The sequence below is a fragment of the Macaca mulatta genome, chromosome 4, assembly GCF_049350105.2.
Source record: "Macaca mulatta isolate MMU2019108-1 chromosome 4, T2T-MMU8v2.0, whole genome shotgun sequence".
In the NCBI taxonomy this organism is placed as follows: Eukaryota; Metazoa; Chordata; class Mammalia; order Primates; family Cercopithecidae; genus Macaca; species Macaca mulatta.
The window spans coordinates 73,257,280-73,278,163 of NC_133409.1; the positions used below are offsets into that span (position 1 = coordinate 73,257,280).

At 41.2% G+C, this 20,884-nt stretch overlaps 1 protein-coding gene across 4 annotated transcripts in view; it reads right to left on the reverse strand.

The window, feature by feature from the left end:
- CNKSR3 (CNKSR family member 3) overlaps window positions 1-20,884 on the reverse strand; it is a 112,820-nt gene that overhangs the window by 19,334 nt on the left and 72,602 nt on the right. For all 4 annotated transcript variants that reach the window (XM_077998567.1, XM_015137078.3, XM_028846723.2 and 1 more), the window contains 3 exon segments: window positions 15,667-15,708; window positions 12,688-12,807; window positions 10,339-10,398 (listed from right to left, as the gene is read on the reverse strand). In XM_077998567.1, coding sequence (XP_077854693.1) covers window positions 10,339-10,398; window positions 12,688-12,807; window positions 15,667-15,708 — 222 coding nt within the window.

Below are 20,884 nucleotides of genomic sequence, written 5' to 3' on the forward strand. Positions count from 1 at the left end.
ATCCATTTGTCAAATATTTTGCTCACGGTGTTCTTGTTCATATAAGCCATCTAGAACTCCTATGTTGAAGGTATCTCACATATGACTAAGAGAAGAAGAAAGGACAAACCTTGGATTTCAAATTCTAATCAAACCTTATCTAGAACAGAGTATTTAATTTTCTAACTTACATCACTGGCTGAATCTTCAAACAATTTCCAACTATCCAAAAAATAGCACTTTTGAACACGGGGAGAGGGATAGCAAGACCCAAGACACACTGGCTGAAGTTTCTCTAAATTGTTGTGACAGGCTCAACGGGAAATTAACAAGCAGCCCTAAACTGTAGAAATATTCCCTTTGATTTTATCTAGGTCCATACAAGGCCCTGGTAACTGTGACAGTTATTTGTGAAAACATTTAAACTCCTATAGTACCCCGCAGTGCTCACCTGAGAGACCAGCCCATGTTCATCTCAAGTTTCTGGTTTTTTGTTTTGTTTTGTTTTGTTTGAGACTAACTCATGCTCAGTCGCCCAGGCTGGAGTACAGTGGTGCAACCTCAGCCCACAGTAACCTCTGCCTCTGAGGCTTAGCCATTCTCCTGCCTCAACCTCCTGAGTAGTTGGGATTATAGGCACCTGCCACCACACCCAGCTAATTTTTGTATTTTTAGTAGAGACAGGGTTTCACCACATTGGCCAAGCTGATCTTGAACTACTGACTTCAGGTGATCCGCCCGCCTCGGCCTCCCAAAGTGCTGAGATTACAGGCGTGAGCCACTGTGCCTGGCCCATCTCACGTTTCTCACATCACTTAAAAAATGAATTTATCTATGCTCCTTTTAGTTCCGTGTGTCAGATGCTGAACCCACAGTTACAGGCCTACTTTAGTAATTCTGATCTTAATCGGTCGAGTCCAGTTAATCTTCCTGGGCAAGGGATTCATTTAAGATAAGCTTAACTTTACAAAAGTTAGCCCAAAGGCCAGGAAGTCCCTGTCTCTACATGTGCAATCTTAAAAAACATGCTCTGATGTCCTGAATTGACTTCCCTTCCTAAGGACCCTTTTGCATTCATTTCTCAAATGTCCAATCAAGTGATTAAGAGTTGTGTTTGGCAGAACACTGGTAAAGAGAGAGTTCGGTACCAAAATTCTGCCCAGGGCAGTAGCTCTTGCCTATCTTCACCATGAGGAGGACAACTGAAAAATGATGCTTGTGTTGGTTTGCTGCAGAAGGGTCATGACCTAGAGAATAATGCACCCATTCTTCAGAGGCTAATCTAACTCCCATTTGATCTGAGGAGTGGAGGACAGAAGTATGGATGAGGTTGTGTCAAGACTCTTGTCAAGGTCTAAAATAACATCAAAAAAAGAATTAAGATAGAGAAACATCAGACACGGTTGGGTCTGACTTTGGAATGATCCTGGCCTCTCGGGTAACTTACCTCAAAGAAAGGGACTGAAGGCCTTGCTTGCTTGCTTCAGCCTCAAGCAAGCATTGCTTCAGCCTCAAGTCCAAGATTGAAGAATATGAACATAATTCACTTGTGAAAACAATGGGTGATTTTCATCCACTGCTACCTACCATACTAGGCTTCTATTAAAACATTCTGACAGTGAAGTCATAGCAACCTTAAGTGACAGCCAAAAGCTGACCTGGAGCTGGCACTTTCTACTGCCATTTAAGTATATAATACCCAACATTAAGAATAAAATATCCAGGGGCCAGGCGCGGGGGCTCACGACTGTAACCCCAGCACTTTGGGAGGCCGAGGCGGGAGGTCAGGAGATCAAGACCACCCTGGCTAACACGGTGAAACCCCATCCCTACTAAAAAATACAGAAAATTAGTGGGGCGTGGTGGTGGGCGCCTGTAGTCCCAGCTACTTGGGAGGCTGAGGCAGGAGAATGGCGTGAACCCAGGAGGCGGAGCTTGCAGTGAGCCGAGATAGTGCCACTGCACTCCAGCCTGGGGGACAGAGCGAGACTCCGTCTCAAAAAAAAAAAAAAAAAAAAGAATAAAATATCCAGATTGAGTCGGGGAGAAGTGGGCTCTCACCTAACTTCCCACGCTTGTCTAGAAGACTTAGACTTACTTAGCCTAGTGTCTAGCACATTCCAGGTCCTCAATAAATGCAAACTGAATGACTAAAGGAATGAGTGACATTTTCAAGTGGATTACCAGATGGAAGAAGACAAGTTTTCTTTTTTGATCTCTAACAAGATGGTAGCCACCACTCCCTGAAATGACTTCCATACAGTCTTACATGGGAACACCAGGGCCGACCCTGAGTCTGTCAGCCAGTGTTACAATTCTGGTAGGAATTCAGGGAATATATCATTAATGACATATGACATTTCATTTAATTCAAGAGCAGCTTTGTTTAGTCTGTCATTGAACTCTTTTCTTTTTTTTCTTTTTTATTTTTTTTGAAATGGAGTCTTGCTCTGTCGCCCAGGTTGGACTGTACAGTGGCTCGATCTCGGCTCACTGCAACCTCCTGGGTTCAAGCAATTCTCCTGCCTCAGCCTCCCAGGTAGCTGGGATTACAGATGTGTGCCACCACGCCTGGCTAATATTTTGTATTTTTAGAAGAGACGGGGTTTCATCGTGTTAGCCATGATGGTCTTGATCTCCTGATCTCGTGATCTGCCCACCTCAGCCTCCCAAAGTGCTGGGATTACAGGCGTGAGCCACTGCGCCGGGTCCAAATTCTTTTCTTTAAAAAGGGGGGTGGTACAAGAGGAAGGAAAACTATGCCTTCCAGTAGTAATTCTGTAGTGCTCCAGATCCAAGATAGCAATTGCTTCAAGACTCAATAGAGTTGGAAAACACACTGGTCTGGTTAAGAGAGACAATGCAATCATCAAATTGCTAGACTGCAGAACTTCAACTCTAAAAACTGAAATGACATTCACCATGTTTCTCATCTATACAGACATGACTGTGTTCTTATCACGGCTAAGCTGCAACGTACTGAGTCTCACACAAGAATGAAGGAAGAATCGTGTGTTGCATCTTGTGTCTTTTCTTCAGCACCATCCCCAGCCTAAAAGCAGAGCTTCCTGTGCTGTTATTATCTAGGAGGTGACACAGTATAAAAACTCCTAGTGACTCTTAGGGCTTCCTCGCTGTAGCTCAACAGAGAATCCTGAAAGACACTACCATTTCCTACCCATTCATCTACCAGAACCATGCAATGCATTTATAATTCATTGACTGCCTTAAGCAGTATCATTTTGTCAGTACAAAAATCAAGTGCTTATCACAGACACTCAAAGATCATGCCATTTTCCTTTATCGAAAGATCTAGGGGGCGGAGCAAGATGGCCAAATAGGAACAGCTCCAGTCTCCAACTCCCAGCGCGAGCGACACAGAAGACTGGTGATTTCTGCATTTTCAACTGAGGTACTGGGTTCATCTCACTGGGGAGTGCCGGACCATCGGTGCTGGTCAGCTGCTGCAGCCCGACCAGCGAGAGCTGAAGCAGGGCGAGGCATTGCCTCACCTGGGAAGCCCAAGGGGGAAGGGAATCCCTTTTCCTAGCCAGGGGAACTGAGACACACAACACCTGGAAAATCGGGTAACTCCCACCCCAATACTGCGCTTTAAGCAAACAGGCACACCAGGAGATCATATCCCACACCTGGCCGGGAGGGTCCCACACCCATGGAGCCTCCCTCATTGCTAGCACAGCAGTCTGTGATCTACCGGCAAGGCAGCAGCGAGGCTGGGGGAGGGGCGCCCGCCATTGCTGAGGCTTAAGTAGGTAAACAAAGCTGCTGGGAAGCTCGAACTGAGTGGAGCTCACAGCAGCTCAAGGAAACCTGCCTGTCTCTGTAGACTCCACCTCTGGGGACAGGGCAATAACAAACGCAGCCGAAACCTCTGCAGACGCAAACGACTCTGTCTGACAGCTTTGAAGAGAGGAGTGGATCTCCCAACACGGAGGTTGAGATCTCAGAAGGGACAGACTCCCTGCTCAAGTGGGTCCCTGACCCCTGAGTAGCCTAACTGGGAGACATCCCCCACTAGGGGCAGTCTGACACCCCACACCTCACAGGGTGGAGTACACCCCTGAGAGGAAGCTTCCAAAGCAAGAATCAGACAGGTACACTAGCTGTTCAGAAATATTCTATCTTCTGCAGCCTCTGCTGCTGATACCCAGGCAAACAGGGTCTGGAGTGGACCTCAAGCAATCTCCAACAGACCTACAGCTGAGGGTCCTGACTGTTAGAAGGAAAACTATCAAACAGGAAGGACACCTACACCAAAACCCCATCAGTTCATCACCATCATCAAAGACCAGAGGCAGATAAAACCACAAAGATGGGGAAAAAGCAGGGCAGAAAAGCTGGAAATTCAAAAAATAAGAGCGCATCTCCCCCGGCAAAGGAGCGTGGCTCATCACCAGCAACGGATCAAAGCTGGACGGAGAATGACTTTGACGAGATGAGAGAAGAAGGCTTCAGTCCATCAAATTTCTCAGAGCTAAAGGAGGAATTACGTACCCAGCGCAAAGAAACTAAAAATCTTGAAAAAAAAGTGGAAGAATTGATGGCTAGAGTAATTAATGCAGAGAAGGTCATAAACGAAATGAAAGAGATGAAAACCATGACACGAGAAATACGTGACAAATGCACAAGCTTCAGTAACCGACTCGATCAGCTGGAAGAAAGAGTATCTGCGATTGAGGATCAAATGAATGAAATGAAGCAAGAAGAGAAACCAAAAGAAAAAAGAAGAAAAAGAAATGAACAAAGCCTGCAAGAAGTATGGGATTATGTAAAAAGACCAAATCTACGTCTGATTGGGGTGCCTGAAAGTGAGGGGGAAAATGGAACCAAGTTGGAAAACACTCTTCAGGATATCATCCAGGAGAACTTCCCCAACCTAGTAGGGCAGGCCAACATTCAAATCCAGGAAATACAGAGAACGCCACAAAGATACTCCTTGAGAAGAGCAACTCCAAGACACATAATTGCCAGATTCACCAAAGTTGAAATGAAGGAAAAAATCTTAAGGGCAGCCAGAGAGAAAGGTCGGGTTACACACAAAGGGAAGCCCATCAGACTAACAGCAGATCTCTCGGCAGAAACTCTCCAAGCCAGAAGAGAGTGGGGGCCAATATTCAACATTCTTAAAGAAAAGAATTTTAAACCCAGAATTTCATATCCAGCCAAACTAAGTTTCATAAGTGAAGGAGAAATAAAATCCTTTACAGATAAGCAAATGCTTAGAGATTTTGTCACCACTAGGCCTGCCTTACAAGAGACCCTGAAGGAAGCACTAAACATGGAAAGGAACAACCGGTACCAGCCATTGCAAAAACATGCCAAAATGTAAAGACCATCAAGGCTAGGAAGAAACTGCATCAACTAATGAGTAAAATAACCAGTTAATATCATAATGGCAGGATCAAGTTCACACATAACAATCTTAACCTTAAATGTAAATGGACTAAATGCTCCAATTAAAAGACACAGACTGGCAAACTGGATAAAGAGTCAAGACCTATCAGTCTGCTGTATTCAGGAGACCCATCTCACACGCAGAGACATACATAGTCTCAAAATAAAGGGATGGAGGAAGATTTACCAAGCAAATGGAGAACAAAAAAAAGCGGGGGTTGCAATACTAGTCTCTGATAAAACAGACTTTAAACCATCAAAGATCAAAAGAGACAAAGAAGGCCATTACATAATGGTAAAGGGATCAATTCAACAGGAAGAGCTAACTATCCTAAATATATATGCACCCAATACAGGAGCACCCAGATTCATAAAGCAAGTCCTTAGAGACTTACAAAGAGACTTAGACTCCCATACAATAATAATGGGAGACTTCAACACTCCACTGTCAACATTAGACAGATCAACGAGACAGAAAGTTAACAAGGATATCCAGGAATTGAACTCATCTCTGCAGCAAGCAGACCTAATAGACATCTATAGAACTCTCCACCCCAAATCAATAGAATATACATTCTTCTCAGCACCACATCATACTTACTCCAAAATCGACCACGTAATTGGAAGTAAAGCACTCCTCAGCAAATGTACAAGAACAGAAATTTTAACAAACTGTCTCTCAGACCACAGTGCAATCGAACTAGAACTCAGGACTACGAAACTCAATCAAAACCGCTCAACTACATGGAAACTGAACAACCTGCTCCTGAATGACTACTGGGTACATAACGAAATGAAGGCAGAAATAAAGATGTTCTTTGAAACCAATGAGAACAAAGATACAACATACCAGAATCTCTGGGACACATTTAAAGCAGTGTGTAGAGGGAAATTTATAGCACTAAATGCCCACAAGAGAAAGCAGGAAAGATCTAAAATTGACACTCTAACATCGCAATTAAAAGAACTAGAGAAGCAAGAGCAAACACATTCGAAAGCTAGCAGAAGGCAAGAAATAACTAAGATCAGAGCAGAACTGAAGGAGATAGAGACACAAAAAACTCTCCAAAAAATCAATGAATCCAGGAGTTGGTTTTTTGAAAAGATCAACAAAATTGACAGACCACTAGCAAGACTAATAAAGAAGAAAAGAGAGAAGAATCAAATCGACGCAATTAAAAATGATAAAGGGGATATCACCACCGACCCCACAGAAATACAAACTACCATCAGAGAATACTATAAACACCTCTACGCAAATAAACTGGAAAATCTAGAAGAAATGGATAATTTCCTGGACACTTACACTCTTCCAAGACTAAACCAGGAAGAAGTTGAATCCCTGAATAGACCAATAGCAGGCTCTGAAATTGAGGCAATAATTAATAGCCTACCAACCAAAAAAAGTCCAGGACCAGATGGATTCACAGCTGAATTCTACCAGAGGTACAAGGAGGAGTTGGTACCATTCCTTCTGAAACTATTCCAATCAATAGAAAAAGAGGGAATCCTCCCTAACTCATTTTATGAGGCCAACATCATCCTGATACCAAAGCCTGGCAGAGACACAACAAAAAAAGAGAATTTTAGACCAATATCCCTGATGAACATCGATGCAAAAATCCTCAATAAAATACTGGCAAACCAGATTCAGCAACACATCAAAAAGCTTATCCACCATGATCAAGTGGGCTTCATCCCTGGGATGCAAGGCTGGTTCAACATTCGCAAATCAATAAACATAATCCAGCATATAAACAGAACCAAAGACAAGAACCACATGATTATCTCAATAGATGCAGAAAAGGCTTTTGACAAAATTCAACAGCCCTTCATGCTAAAAACACTCAATAAATTCGGTATTGATGGAACGTACCTCAAATTAATAAGAGCTATTTATGACAAACCCACAGCCAATATCATACTGAATGGGCAAAAACTGGAAAAATTCCCTTTGAAAACTGGCACAAGACAGGGATGCCCTCTCTCACCACTCCTATTCAACATAGTGTTGGAAGTTCTGGCTAGGGCAATTAGGCAAGAGAAAGAAATCAAGGGTATTCAGTTAGGAAAAGAAGAAGTCAAATTGTCCCTGTTTGCAGATGACATGATTGTATATTTAGAAAACCCCATTGTCTCAGCCCAAAATCTCCTTAAGCTGATAAGCAACTTCAGCAAAGTCTCAGGATACAAAATTAATGTGCAAAAATCACAAGCATTCTTATACACCAATAACAGACAAACAGAGAGCCAAATCAGGAATGAACTTCCATTCACAATTGCTTCAAAGAGAATCAAATACCTAGGAATCCAACTTACAAGGGATGTAAAGGACCTCTTCAAGGAGAACTACAAACCACTGCTCAGTGAAATCAAAGAGGACACAAACAAATGGAAGAACATACCATGCTCATGGATAGGAAGAATCAATATCGTGAAAATGGCCATACTGCCCAAGGTAATTTATAGATTCAATGCCATCCCCATCAAGCTACCAATGAGTTTCTTCACAGAATTGGAAAAAACTGCTTTAAAGTTCATATGGAACCAAAAAAGAGCCCGCATCTCCAAGACAATCCTAAGTCAAAAGAACAAAGCTGGAGGCATCACGCTACCTGACTTCAAACTATACTACAAGGCTACAGTAACCAAAACAGCATGGTACTGGTACCAAAACAGAGATATAGACCAATGGAACAGAACAGAGTCCTCAGAAATAATACCACACATCTACAGCCATCTGATCTTTGACAAACCTGAGAGAAACAAGAAATGGGGAAAGGATTCCCTATTTAATAAATGGTGCTGGGAAAATTGGCTAGCCATAAGTAGAAAGCTGAAACTGGATCCTTTCCTTACTCCTTATACGAAAATTAATTCAAGATGGATTAGAGACTTAAATGTTAGACCTAATACCATAAAAATCCTAGAGGAAAACCTAGGTAGTACCATTCAGGACATAGGCATGGGCAAAGACTTCATGTCTAAAACACCAAAAGCAATGGCAGCAAAAGCCAAAATTGACAAATGGGATCTCATTAAACTAAAGAGCTTCTGCACAGCAAAAGAAACTACCATCAGAGTGAACAGGCAACCTACAGAATGGGAGAAAATTTTTGCAATCTACTCATCTGACAAAGGGCTAATATCCAGAACCTACAAAGAACTCAAACAAATTTACAAGAAAAAAACAAACAACCCCATCAAAAAGTGGGCAAAGGATATGAACAGACATTTCTCAAAAGAAGACATTCATACAGCCAACAGACACATGAAAAAATGCTCATCATCACTGGCCATCAGAGAAATGCAAATCAAAACCACAATGAGATACCATCTCACACCAGTTAGAATGGCGATCATTAAAAAGTCAGGAAACAACAGGTGCTGGAGAGGATGTGGAGAAATAGGAACACTTTTACACTGTTGGTGGGATTGTAAACTAGTTCAACCATTATGGAAAACAGTATGGCGATTCCTCAAGGATCTAGAACTAGATGTACCATATGACCCAGCCATCCCATTACTGGGTATATGCCCAAAGGATTATAAATTATGCTGCTATAAAGACACATGCACACGTATGTTTATTGCAGCACTATTCACAATAGCAAAGACTTGGAATCAACCCAAATGTCCATCAGTGACAGATTGGATTAAGAAAATGTGGCACATATACACCATGGAATACTATGCAGCCATAAAAAAGGATGAGTTTGTGTCCTTTGTAGGGACATGGATGCAGCTGGAAACCATCATTCTTAGCAAACTATCACAAGAACAGAAAACCAAACACCGCATGTTCTCACTCATAGGTGGGAACTGAACAATGAGATCACTTGGACTCAGGAAGGGGAACATCACACACCGGGGCCTATCATGGGGAGGGGGGAGGGGGGAGGGATTGCATTGGGAGTTATACCTGATGTAAATGACGAGTTGATGGGTGCAGCACACCAACATGGCACAAGTATACATATGTAACAAACCTGCACGTTATGCACATGTACCCTACAACTTAAAGTATAATAATAATTAATTAATTAATTAATTAATTAAAAAAAAAAAAGAAAGATCTAGCAGCTGAAGCTCAAAATTAGACACATATTTCTACCAAACAGATTAGAAAAGCAGCTACTAAAATTTCCCCTAATTTTAGGAATTATCTCCTCTTGTCTTAGCTGATTAAATAGGTTAATTCCCCCAAATCCATGGTTCTTTTACATAGACCCAGGGAAGCTATTCAAACATTTTTAGTTTCATATCAATGTCTTTCAAAAGCACGCCATATTGTAGGCTGCAAGAAGAAAGCATTCAACTAGCTCTACTTCTCACAAATTCAAAATGTTGAGGGGCTAAAGACAACCCTACACATAGCAGAATTTCCAGAAGGAAGTACACAGTGTACACAAGTCTCTCACAGTAGAAAACAGACCTGCTTTTCCTATTCAAAGGGCGGGGAGAGAGGACTAAATTTCAGTATCATGCCAAATATTATGAAACACAACTATAAAAATATGTTGTAAAAAAAATCCTGAAATAGCTGCTTTGGAGACATAAAAATTCCATTAAATCAAAAAATATATATTTTATACACATGGCTACCAATCCCAGTTCTTATAAGAGTGATTCTCAAAAACAAAAAGATCATTGCTTTTCTATTTATGGCTTCACACTTCCAGGGTGCAAAAGCAGTAATTAACACAAGGGTAGCATAAAAACTGGGCAAGGTGTATGAACAAGAGCAATAAAGGACGATTTAAATAATAAATTGACAACAGTTGGTGACAAGCAGTACTCTGTCAACAGAAATAAACAAAGCAGGCACCCATGCTCTCATAATAATCAAATAGCATGCACACATTTAAATTCAAAGTATAGAGACTGTGGATCAAATTTGTTTAAACACACAACAGCTTTTACACTTAATGAATATACACTTACATTTTCTGTGGTTCCAGTAATCACGTGTAACCCATCGTAGGTTGATTTGATGTACATGCCCTGGAGTGAGTCACAAACAGATTAACTCATTACTCCAACATTTGCAGACATCACCCCAAGCAAGACTTAAACTTATAAAACATTAACAACAGTCCCTTCAGAACAATACTCGTTTTTCAGCCTCCCGAAACATCGAGAAACAAGATCCAAAGGGTGGTGAAGGGGAGCTAAGCAAACTGAAATACTGGTGAAAGCAGTAAAACGTGTGATCCCTTTGATGCTATAATCTGTGTACCAGGCACACAGAATTATGCCACAACTCCGAGGATGTGGGCTTTTTCTTAGACCTACAGAATGAGTGAATGAGGGAGGCACTTCAAACAAGAACAGTTCTATTATGTTGACGATGAGACGGGGTCTTGCTATGTTGCCTAGACTGGAGTGTAGCCATGCCAACACAGCTCACTGTTACCTTGAACTCCTGGGCTCAAGTGATCCTCTCACCTCAGCCTCCCCAAGTAGCCAGGACTACAGGTGTGTGCCACCACACCCAGCTAATTATTTTATTTTTTTAATAGAGAAAGGACCTCGCTACGTTACCCGGGCTGGTTTCAAACTCCTGGGCTCAAGTGATCCTCCCACCTCGGCCTCCCAAAGTGCTGGGATTATAGGAGTAAGCCACCACACCCAGCCAAAGAACGGTTCTTTCTTGACCATTTCTTGGTCTAGGGACACAATATATTCATTTAAATTTGGTAACCGAAATAACCTCAGAGTGACTATTAAAGCTACTAATAATCAGACAAAGATACATGAACAAAGATTATTAAATAACAAAGCATAGGTAGCAAATTAGTAACAGACATCCTTCCTTTTAAGGGAAATGTAAAGATGAATGAATATTCTCTCTCCTAAGAGGCCTGAGAGGCAAACTCAGAGGCCATGCCTCACTGAGTGATACACCGAATATATCATTGAGGAATTATTTCTGCAGTTGGACTCACCACATTTAATGTTGTTTAATTAAACTGCTACAAGATGGGAAAAGAGAGCAAAAAGTAGAACGGGCAAAACGTAGTTGCTCACCCTGGTATCTATGCTGTAATAATGTGGACCCTCCTCAGACATTATGCTGCACCCAGCCTGCTCATTAACCTACACCAATTTATGATGAGAGACCCATCAAACACCAACGCCTTCAGGTTCTCCCCATTCCTCTCCTATCCTGTTACTTTCACTCACAGATTATATCAGCTTCTCCCCTACACATGGTACTCCCCCTCCCAGGGCACTGCTTGTATAACTCTACCATCTGAAATGACAACTCCATTTCTGCCTGCTCAGGGCATTTATCTGCTTAAATATTTGACTATAAACCTACCTCCAGGAAGTCCTCCCTGTTTAAACTTAATCTGTTACAATCCATCATTTGCCTTGAAGTCAAGCAGTACCAATATGCAAATTTCTGCTCACTAAGAATGTGGGCCTAAAACAGTAGGTTGATTTTTGTTTTTTTCTATCTAACAGCAGAGACTACCTTAATAGCTCCCAACAGCTACCTATACATTAGATACTTCTCCCCCTCCACCTTCTCCTCCTCCTTTTTCACCTCCTTATCATCAATACCAGCAACAGTAGCTGCAGCCACATTAATGCACACGTACTATGTGCTTGGGGCGTGGCACTTGGCACTCACAATCTAATACAATACTTTCAACAACCCTATGAGGAAACTGACACGTAAAGAGGTTAAGTCCCTAAAGAGCTGGGACTTAAACCCAGCTCTCTCTGACTCAAAGCCTCTAAGCTAACTAATGGGCTTCACAGCTTCTTCATGAAAATTTCAGCAAATTAATCCCACAGGATGCACACTAGGTACTAGGAGACTACCTGTATGTAGTCCCACAGCCTGTTATGATATAGCTCGTATATTACTTATGAAACGTTTCTAAACCCTTCTTAAGAATCACTGCCTTCAGCCAGTCTCTTCTGACATTCTTCTAAGTGCTAATAGAGACTTTCAGACAGATGTTGTTTTTGTAGCCAGAAACCATATTTCCTTTGTGTAAATGTTTTATATTTCCTTGCATTGCTAAGTCCTAAAAATAAAGTGTTATCTTCAAAATATGAGTATACAGTTTTAAAATTGTATTTATTTTTATACTTTGAAGGTAGAAAACATATCAACAGGATTCAAGATAGCACATTCCTAACTACATCACGGAAGGTGGTCTAACTTAATTCTACTTTTCAGAATTATAGTGAAAGCAATAAGGAATTTTTTAAAAAAAATTTAGTAAATGATGATATATGTTATCTGAAAATAAAACAAGTGTTATTAGAACTTACCAGGCCTTCCCCAGGTTTAATGTTTGGTAAGTGAACTTCCTCCAGACATGCACATTGGCTCATCACAGGATCTGTGGTAGATCGGATTGTTTTGTCACAGATGCCATTTAAAACCTTGACCTAGAATTGGAGAAGCAAATAGTCAGGAAAGTTCAATCATTAACCAAGTTTATCTCAAGCTGATTTTTAGAGAAACGCATTTCACCTATAATCTTTAGGTCTGGTCGGCAATCATTCTGATAATTCTGCTCAATGAATGCATGGCATTTAGACTCCATATTTACCATCCGTGGGAATAGTGCCACTATTTCAGCTTTGTTTACAAAGGGCAGTTTTTATATTCACTCCTCCATGACCACCGAAGAGCACAGGCCAGGCAGAAATCCCCTTTCAGCAATGAAGTGGAATCATCTCTCCAAGGCCACCTACCTGACTTTTCAATGATTGCTCACAGTCTCTGAACACCAAATATTGACAAGGCAAAAAAAAAAAAAAAAAAAAAACTGTTTTGGGCCTAAACCATTTTTTTAATGGACTTTACTTTTTAAAGCTGTTTTAGGTTTATTTAAAAAATTGAGCAAAAAGTCCATTGAGTTCCCATATATCCCCTCCACCACCACCCTCCATTCCCAGCTTCCTCTATTATTAACATCTTGTCCTAGTGCAATGCATTTGTTACAAATGATGAACTAGGCTGGGCACAGTGGCTCACGACTGTAATCTCAGCACTTTGGGAGGCCAAGGTGGGTGGATCACCTGAAGTCAGCAGTTCAAGACCAGCCTGACCAATATGGCAAAATCCCATCTCTACTAAAAATAGAAAAATTAGATGGGCATGGTGGCGGGTGCCTGTAACCCCAGCTACTTGGGAGGCTGAGGTTGCAGAATTGCTTGAACCTCGGAGGCAGAGGCTGAGGCTGCAGTGAGCCGAGTCACACCATTCTACTTCAGCTTGGGTGACAGAGGGAGACTCTGTCTCCAAAAAAACAAAACAAAACAAAACAAAAACAAATGATGAACTAATATTCAGACATTAACTAAAATCTTTAATTTATATTAGGGTTCACTTTTTGTGGTGTACATTCTACGAGTTCTGACAAATGCCTAATGTCATGTATCCATCATTACGGTCTCATACAGGATAGTTTCAATGTCCTAAATATCCCCTGTGCACAACCTAATTATCCACCACCCCATCCCTCACCATGAACCCCTGGCAAACATAGATCTTTTTACTATCTCTGTGGTTTTGATTTTCTAGAATGCCAAATAGTCAGAATTTTGCAGCATGTAGCCTTTTCAGACTGCCTTATTTCAATTAACAATATGCTTGTAAGTTTCCTCCATATATTTTCAGGACTTAATAGCTTATTTCTTTTTTATTGCTGAATAATATTCTATTTTATAGATGTACAACAGTTTCTTTATCCATTTACCTATTGAGAGACATTAAGGTTGCTTCCAATATTTTTGGCAATTTTGAGTAAACCTGCTATAAACATCCTGTGCACATTTTTTGATGTAAATTTTCAACTCCTTTGGGTAAATATTTAGGAGCACAACTGTTGGATCATATGGTAAGAATATGTTTCATTTTGTAAGAAACTTCCCAATTGTCCTCCAAACTGCCTGCACCATTTTGCATTTCTACCAGCAATTAATGAGCATTCCTGTTGCTCCACATCCTCAGCAGCGTTTGGTGTTGTCAGTGTTTTATATTTTAGCCTATATAATAGGTGTATAGTGGTATCTCGTTGTTTTAATTTGCAATTCCCTAATTACAGATGACATTGAACATCTTTTCATAGGCTTATTTGCCATGTGTATGTAAGTACCTGTTCAGATCTTTTGCCTCCTTTATAATTGGGTTGTTTGTCTTCTTATTCTTATTTTAAGAGTTCTTTGTACATTTTGGATACAAGTTCTTTATCTGATAGGTGTTTTGAAAACATTTTCTCCCAGTCTGTGGCTTGTCTTTTCATTCTCTTACCAGTGCATTTCACATAGCGGTTTTTAATTTTAATGAAGTCCACGTTATCAATTTTTCCAAAAGCATGAATTATGCTTTTGGTATTCTATCTGAAAACTCATTGCAAAACTGACTGACAGTCACCTACATTTTCTCCTATGTTATCTTTTAGATGGTTTATAGTTTTGCATTTTACATTTAGGTCTATCATCTTTTTAGTGATCACTCACATTCTTTGAATGCCAAACACCGACGAGGTAAAACTAAAGAGACAATGAGAGGATCCCTATTAAGTAGTCTCCTTGTAGAAGTCACAGTGGTTACGTGTGCTATTTCCCCAATCAGACTCATCTAACCTTTCAAAATTAAACCACCAAAGAAATCAGGAAATTCCAAAGAGTGATTTTTCTTTCCAAGGGGGAGAATCCAAGAAGTGATACTTTTTACATTCCTCCAATTTGTTTGGCCTCCCTATTTATGGAAAATATATTTATAGCAGTTTCATTGCTAAATTCCTCAACATCAGTAGGAGGAAGGTCTTATCAAAAGAGCACAGGCTGGCTTATGTCAAAAGGAGGAAGTGATGATGAATAGTTACAAAATGCTCCTTAAACAGTTACAGCACATCCCCCCTCCATCATAAGGTTGTTGCCAAGAATTTTTTTCTTAAATCAAAACAGTCCTAAAGTGAAATTTGCACATCAGTTCAATCATGATTAGCAGGCTAGCTAGCAATGTACGTATAACTGTATCCTGATATAATGTTCAGAAAAAGTAATAATAAAACAGAGACTCAATGTAGCTAATTTAAGCACAGGAATTTTCACAGTAGTTGGTCTTGTTAAGTAACTTTTGTGCTTTCCCTTCCACCTAGATTTAAAAACTCATGTCCCAAAAGCCAATATTTCAGAGTATCTCCTGAAGTAATTAGCCATGGTGCATTTACTTAATGTGATTCCCACTGCCTTTGGAAAAGGAATTTTACAATAACTTTTAGAACGCATACTTACCACAGTCAAAACTTTATCCTCCATTTCTGCTACAAAGCAATCCTAAAGAAGGGGATGGAGAAAATGAACACTGAGTACAAGAGTTAAAAACCTTCAGAACTGTTGGCTTAGCTTTCTAGATATTTTCTGCAGCTCAAGGTGGTCCCTGACACAGCCCTTAGCCTGCACAGTCCTGCGGGACTGGGATGGGAAAGGGAGGGCACAGTGAGAACAGAGCTGACATTCTCACCTTCTGAAGGTCCCGCTCTCCCCTGACCCAAGGAGTTCTCATCCAAGGAACCCATTTGGCCAATTACTTAATTTGAAAACTTACAAAAATCATTGCACTGAAATCCACCTACTCTCCAGACTGTCCAGAGAGTAGTAAGTCAGAAATCCAAGTCAAGAAACCTGACGATGGCTCCCAGTGTGCCCCCAGGAACAGATAGCAGTGGGCCGACAAGCTGGCAGTCTTTAGCTCTGGACCTGCCTACAAGAATAGCTTTCAAATAAGGGCTTGAGTAAACTCAGCCACAAACGTTTATTTTAAGCACCACTGAGATTAAATCAGATATTTCAGTCCTTGATAGATGAAAAGAGTTCAACAAAACATTCATTAACACACTGCCAAAAAAGTGGTCTTGAGGTATGCTATTGATGACACGAAATAAAGGGCTGGAATGCAAAGCATTATTTATTCAGCTTAAGAACAAAAGGCTTGGAACACTGTATGAACTGGGTTAGCTGATTATAGGAACCACCATTGTCCTGTCTCAAAGCTGCCAAAGTGAAATTGCCAATGTGAAACTTTCACAGTTAACCTTCTAGAACTCATCCGTAGCAAAGGATTTCAACCTATACTGCAGAATGCATGCAGAAAAAAAAAGTCAATACAACTAGATTCTATAGAGTTTATTCAGCACTATTAACTGTAATCCCAAGCTAGGACAATCTTAAAGATAATGCTAATTCTTTTATGTACATGAAAAAATGTTAATCAACTGTGTTGGAATTGTCAGGCGAAGATTTTTCACTTCAATCAAAAAGTCATTTTTAGGTTATGTTTTACTACTTCTGAAGGAGGAAGATGACTACCAGTTTCTACTCTATATGATTTAATAATAAGACTTTTATTGTCTTCTTAAATTTGTTTAAACTTTTTTCTACTAGATAAAAATGTAGGAAACGATAATAAGGACTGCTCCTAAAATTTATACTGACTCTCAGGAAAAGAGCAGCCCAGGGAGAAAAGACTTAAAAAAAATAAATTTAGAGATGTATTTTTACATGTGTGAAGTTGATATTAACTTAAACTACAGGAGCAACCTCTGTAAATAGGAATAATTATAGCTAAAATGTGCTTTTCCAATTCTATCTTATAGATAAAACTAAACTGTCAACTACCATTATGGCTCATCCCCCATTAATACTATCTGACAGATTTGTTAAATAAATTTCAACCTTGGAAACACCGTATACATATGTGACTGTGTGCTAGAAATAAAACTAATACTTTGTCTTTGTGTTTATCTTTCATCACAAATTTCTTTTTTTTTTTTTTTTTTTTAGACAGGGTCTCACTCTGTTGCCCAAGTGGGAATGCAGTGGTGCCATGTCAGCTTACTGGCAGCCTTGACCTCCCGGGCTCAACTGATCCTCCCATCTCAGCCTCTCAAGCAACTGGGACCACAGGTGCACGCCACCACGCCTGGCTAATTTTTGTATTCTTTGTAGAGACGGGGTTTCGCCATGTTGCCCAGGCTGATCTTGAATTCCTAGACTCAAGCCATCCACCCGCTTCGGCCTCCCAAAATGCTAGGATTACAGGTGTGGGTCACCACGCCCGGCCCACAAATCTCTAAATTAATACAAGCACTGTCACTCCGGGGAGACCATCACCTAGAGGCAGAGAGCAATTCTCAATACACCAGAGCTCAAGAACAAGGTAGACTTCTGACCGCATGGTTCCTACAACTTGATTCCTTGAGGGATCCAAGAGGTCACCAAGAATTTCGGCTCCCTGCGGTGGTGACTGCAGTGGTGATGGAGCCAGCAGCACGAGGAGCTTTCCGCCTCCCAAACTGTTCCAGCTGGCGTGTGAAAGGGCTCCCTCTCACCTCCCGCCACTGAGATCGTGGTTCTCACACCCATTCCTGCCGAGAGGAAGCAGCTGCAGGCATGACTTCACATTGTTTTCTGGCATGAAGGCAATGGAATGGAAAAATGAGTGCTGAAACCAAGTCACCCCCTCAGAGACTGGACAGTGAGCTGAGCTTCTCACAGCCCTGGGTCACCTGGCAGCAGAGGCCCAGCCTGGGTGGCTCTCAGCACCCCCCAGCCTCTCCTCCTATTCTGCCTTCTCAGGAACTGAGCAGCCTTGCGCAGCAGGTTCAACTTCTCTGAGCCTTAGTTGCCTTCTTTCTAAAATGGGGTGATAACAAAGCCTACCTCTGAGACCTGCTGAGAATTCGGTGTGATGATGACACACATCAAGTGTGGATGCACACCTGCTGAGAATTCGGTGTGATGACACGCGTCAAGCGTGGATATACACCTGAGACGCAGTCAGCACTCAGCAGTGGTCTTTTCCTCTTCTGCTTCCATGGCTTGCTTCCTTTTCATGTACGTGACACAGGGTCTCGCTCTGTCACCCAGGCCTCAGTGCAATGGCACGAACATGGCTCACTGCAGCCTCCGCTTCCAAAGCTCAAGCAATCCTCCCACCTCAGCCTCCCAAGTAGCTGGGACTATAGGCACACACCACCATGCTTGCCTAGCTTTTTAATTTTTTTTTTAAATATAGCGTTCTCACTATATTGCTCAGGCAGGTCTCAAGCCATCCTCCCGACTTGGCCTCCCAAAGTGCTGGGATTAAAGGCGTGAGACATTCAGCCTGGCAGGCTTGCTTTCTTTCCATTCAGTTTTCTCAGGGACAAATATTGCTCATTTTCCTAATTCTTTTTTATTGTTGTTGTTAAGATAGTATCTTGTTATGTTGTCCAGGCTGGTTTCAAACTCCTGGGCTCAAGAGATCCTCCCATCTCAGCCTCTAGTAGCTGGGCCTCGAGGCGTGCACCACCACACCTGGCCTCATTCTCTATTTCTTTCCAGACTGAAACTCAGCACCTGCCAGTGCCATTGTGTCTCTCTTGCTGTCCCTATTTCAGTTTTCATGGCATCACGACATGAGGAGACTACAATGGAAATGCAGATCTCAATCCCTTCCCACCTTGGGGTCCTTCATCTCAAATTACAGCCTCAACACTGAATGGGAAGCTCTATCCTTATACTTGGTATAGGATGACAGCTAAACAAATGTTAAGAAATGAAGAAACTTCTTAAAAGAAATGTGCGATTTCCTTGCAGGAGAAAAGAAGCAGCAATATGTATCCTTCAAATTAGAGGACTCATAAATTATTATTGGAAGAAAGGATGCAGAGATGGATGGAAGGAAAAGGATGTCACCACAAAAGAAGAAGGGGGGACGGCAAGATGTAGAAGAGAGACGGGACAAGCAGATGTCTCTTCACAGGGACACCAAGAATAAAGGCTCAGGCAGAACATGTTCTTTGTCTGGAAAGAAATACAACTTTTATTTCTCCAATTCCCCAGTTAAAAGGAGTAAATGGCAAAGACAGATGTCTTCCCAGTCAACAGATCTTCTGTCAAGCAGCTGCAAGAGAATGTGAACTTCCCTGGCACGTTCAGTCTCATTGCTACCACCACAATGCACCTGGGGTAAGCCACACTCAAATCATTCATCGAGTTTGTGATTTCTAATTCGTGTATCTGAGCGCACATGTGCGCAAACATCACCATTTGCCAAAGCACCTATGTTCTTTCTTTGTTTTGTTTTGTTTGAGACGGAGTTTCATTCTTTCGCCCAGGCTGGAGTGAAGTAGAACAATCTTGGCTGACTACAACCTCCACCTCCCGGGTTCAAGTGATTCTCCTGCCTTAGCCTCCCAAGTAGCTGGGACATATAGGTGCCTGCCACCATGCCCAGCTAATTTTTGTATTTTTAGTGCAGATGGGGTTTCGCCATATTGGCCAGGCTAGTCTCGAACTCCTGACCTCAGGTGATCTACCCGCCCCGGCCTCCCAAAGTTCTGGGATTACAGACGTGAGCCACCACGCCCGGCTATGCACTTCAATTACTAGAGAACATGTGCTTGTCAACAGCACTTGTTAAGAAACATATTTTTCAATCTAAGTTCAGAAAATGATATCCTGATATGTATTTATGTATCAGTCTTACTGCTTCAAAACTGTTCAAATTTAAAATAAAAAAATACCAGAGGATGAGGGCAATATATTTGTCCAGTTCTTCGCCTCAAACTATCAAATTTGATTTCAGAAAACAAGTACAAGGTAAGATTTTTGTATTTCCTCCCACAGTCTACTCCTTCTGAAGCAGGCACTGTGCTTTTCACATGTTATATCTCGATCTCCTGACCTCGTGATCCGCCCGCCTCGGCCTCCCAAAGTGCTGGGATTACAGGCATGAGCCACTGCGCCCGGCCCACATGTTTATCTCATTTAATCTGCATAACAATCTTTTGGAGTAGGTATTATTTTAAGTATTTTATATTATTTATCTCTATCTCATTTTACATAAATGTGGTCATATACATGATTTTTGTAAATAAAAAACTTTTGTTCTCTTTTTTTGGCTTGGCTCCTACATTCCCTCCCTATTTCTCCCCCTGCCAGAGTAAATACAACTTTTTTTCCAAACTGTCCACTGTATTTACATATTAACTTGTATACAAGTTTGCATAGGATGTATGTTTTATACATACACACACAAACACACACACACGTGCATTTTAGGTATTTATGGTAACCATTTATCTTCATACCACACTTACTTTTTTGCCTTTTTTTTTTTTTACTCAACATTAACTTGTAGAAATCCCACCAAATTATCTGATAAGGTAAATATCTGTATTCCCATTTTGCAAATGAGAAAATTGAGGTTCAAAACTTGTAAGTGACTTGTCCAAGGCCCCAGGGCTAATTAATGTGTAGAGGTAGGATTTGAACCTATAGCTGTCGGTGAAGAATATGCTCTTAACCACTAGACTAACCTCCCTCGGTGAGCACCACGGGAAAAAGAGAAACAGAAAATGAACGTAGAAACAAAACTAATACCTCTTGTGTCCCTTGAGTTCTGATAAAAGCCATTCTCAGCAGCCTAACTTTCCAAAGCATTATTTCATTCATACAACACACATTT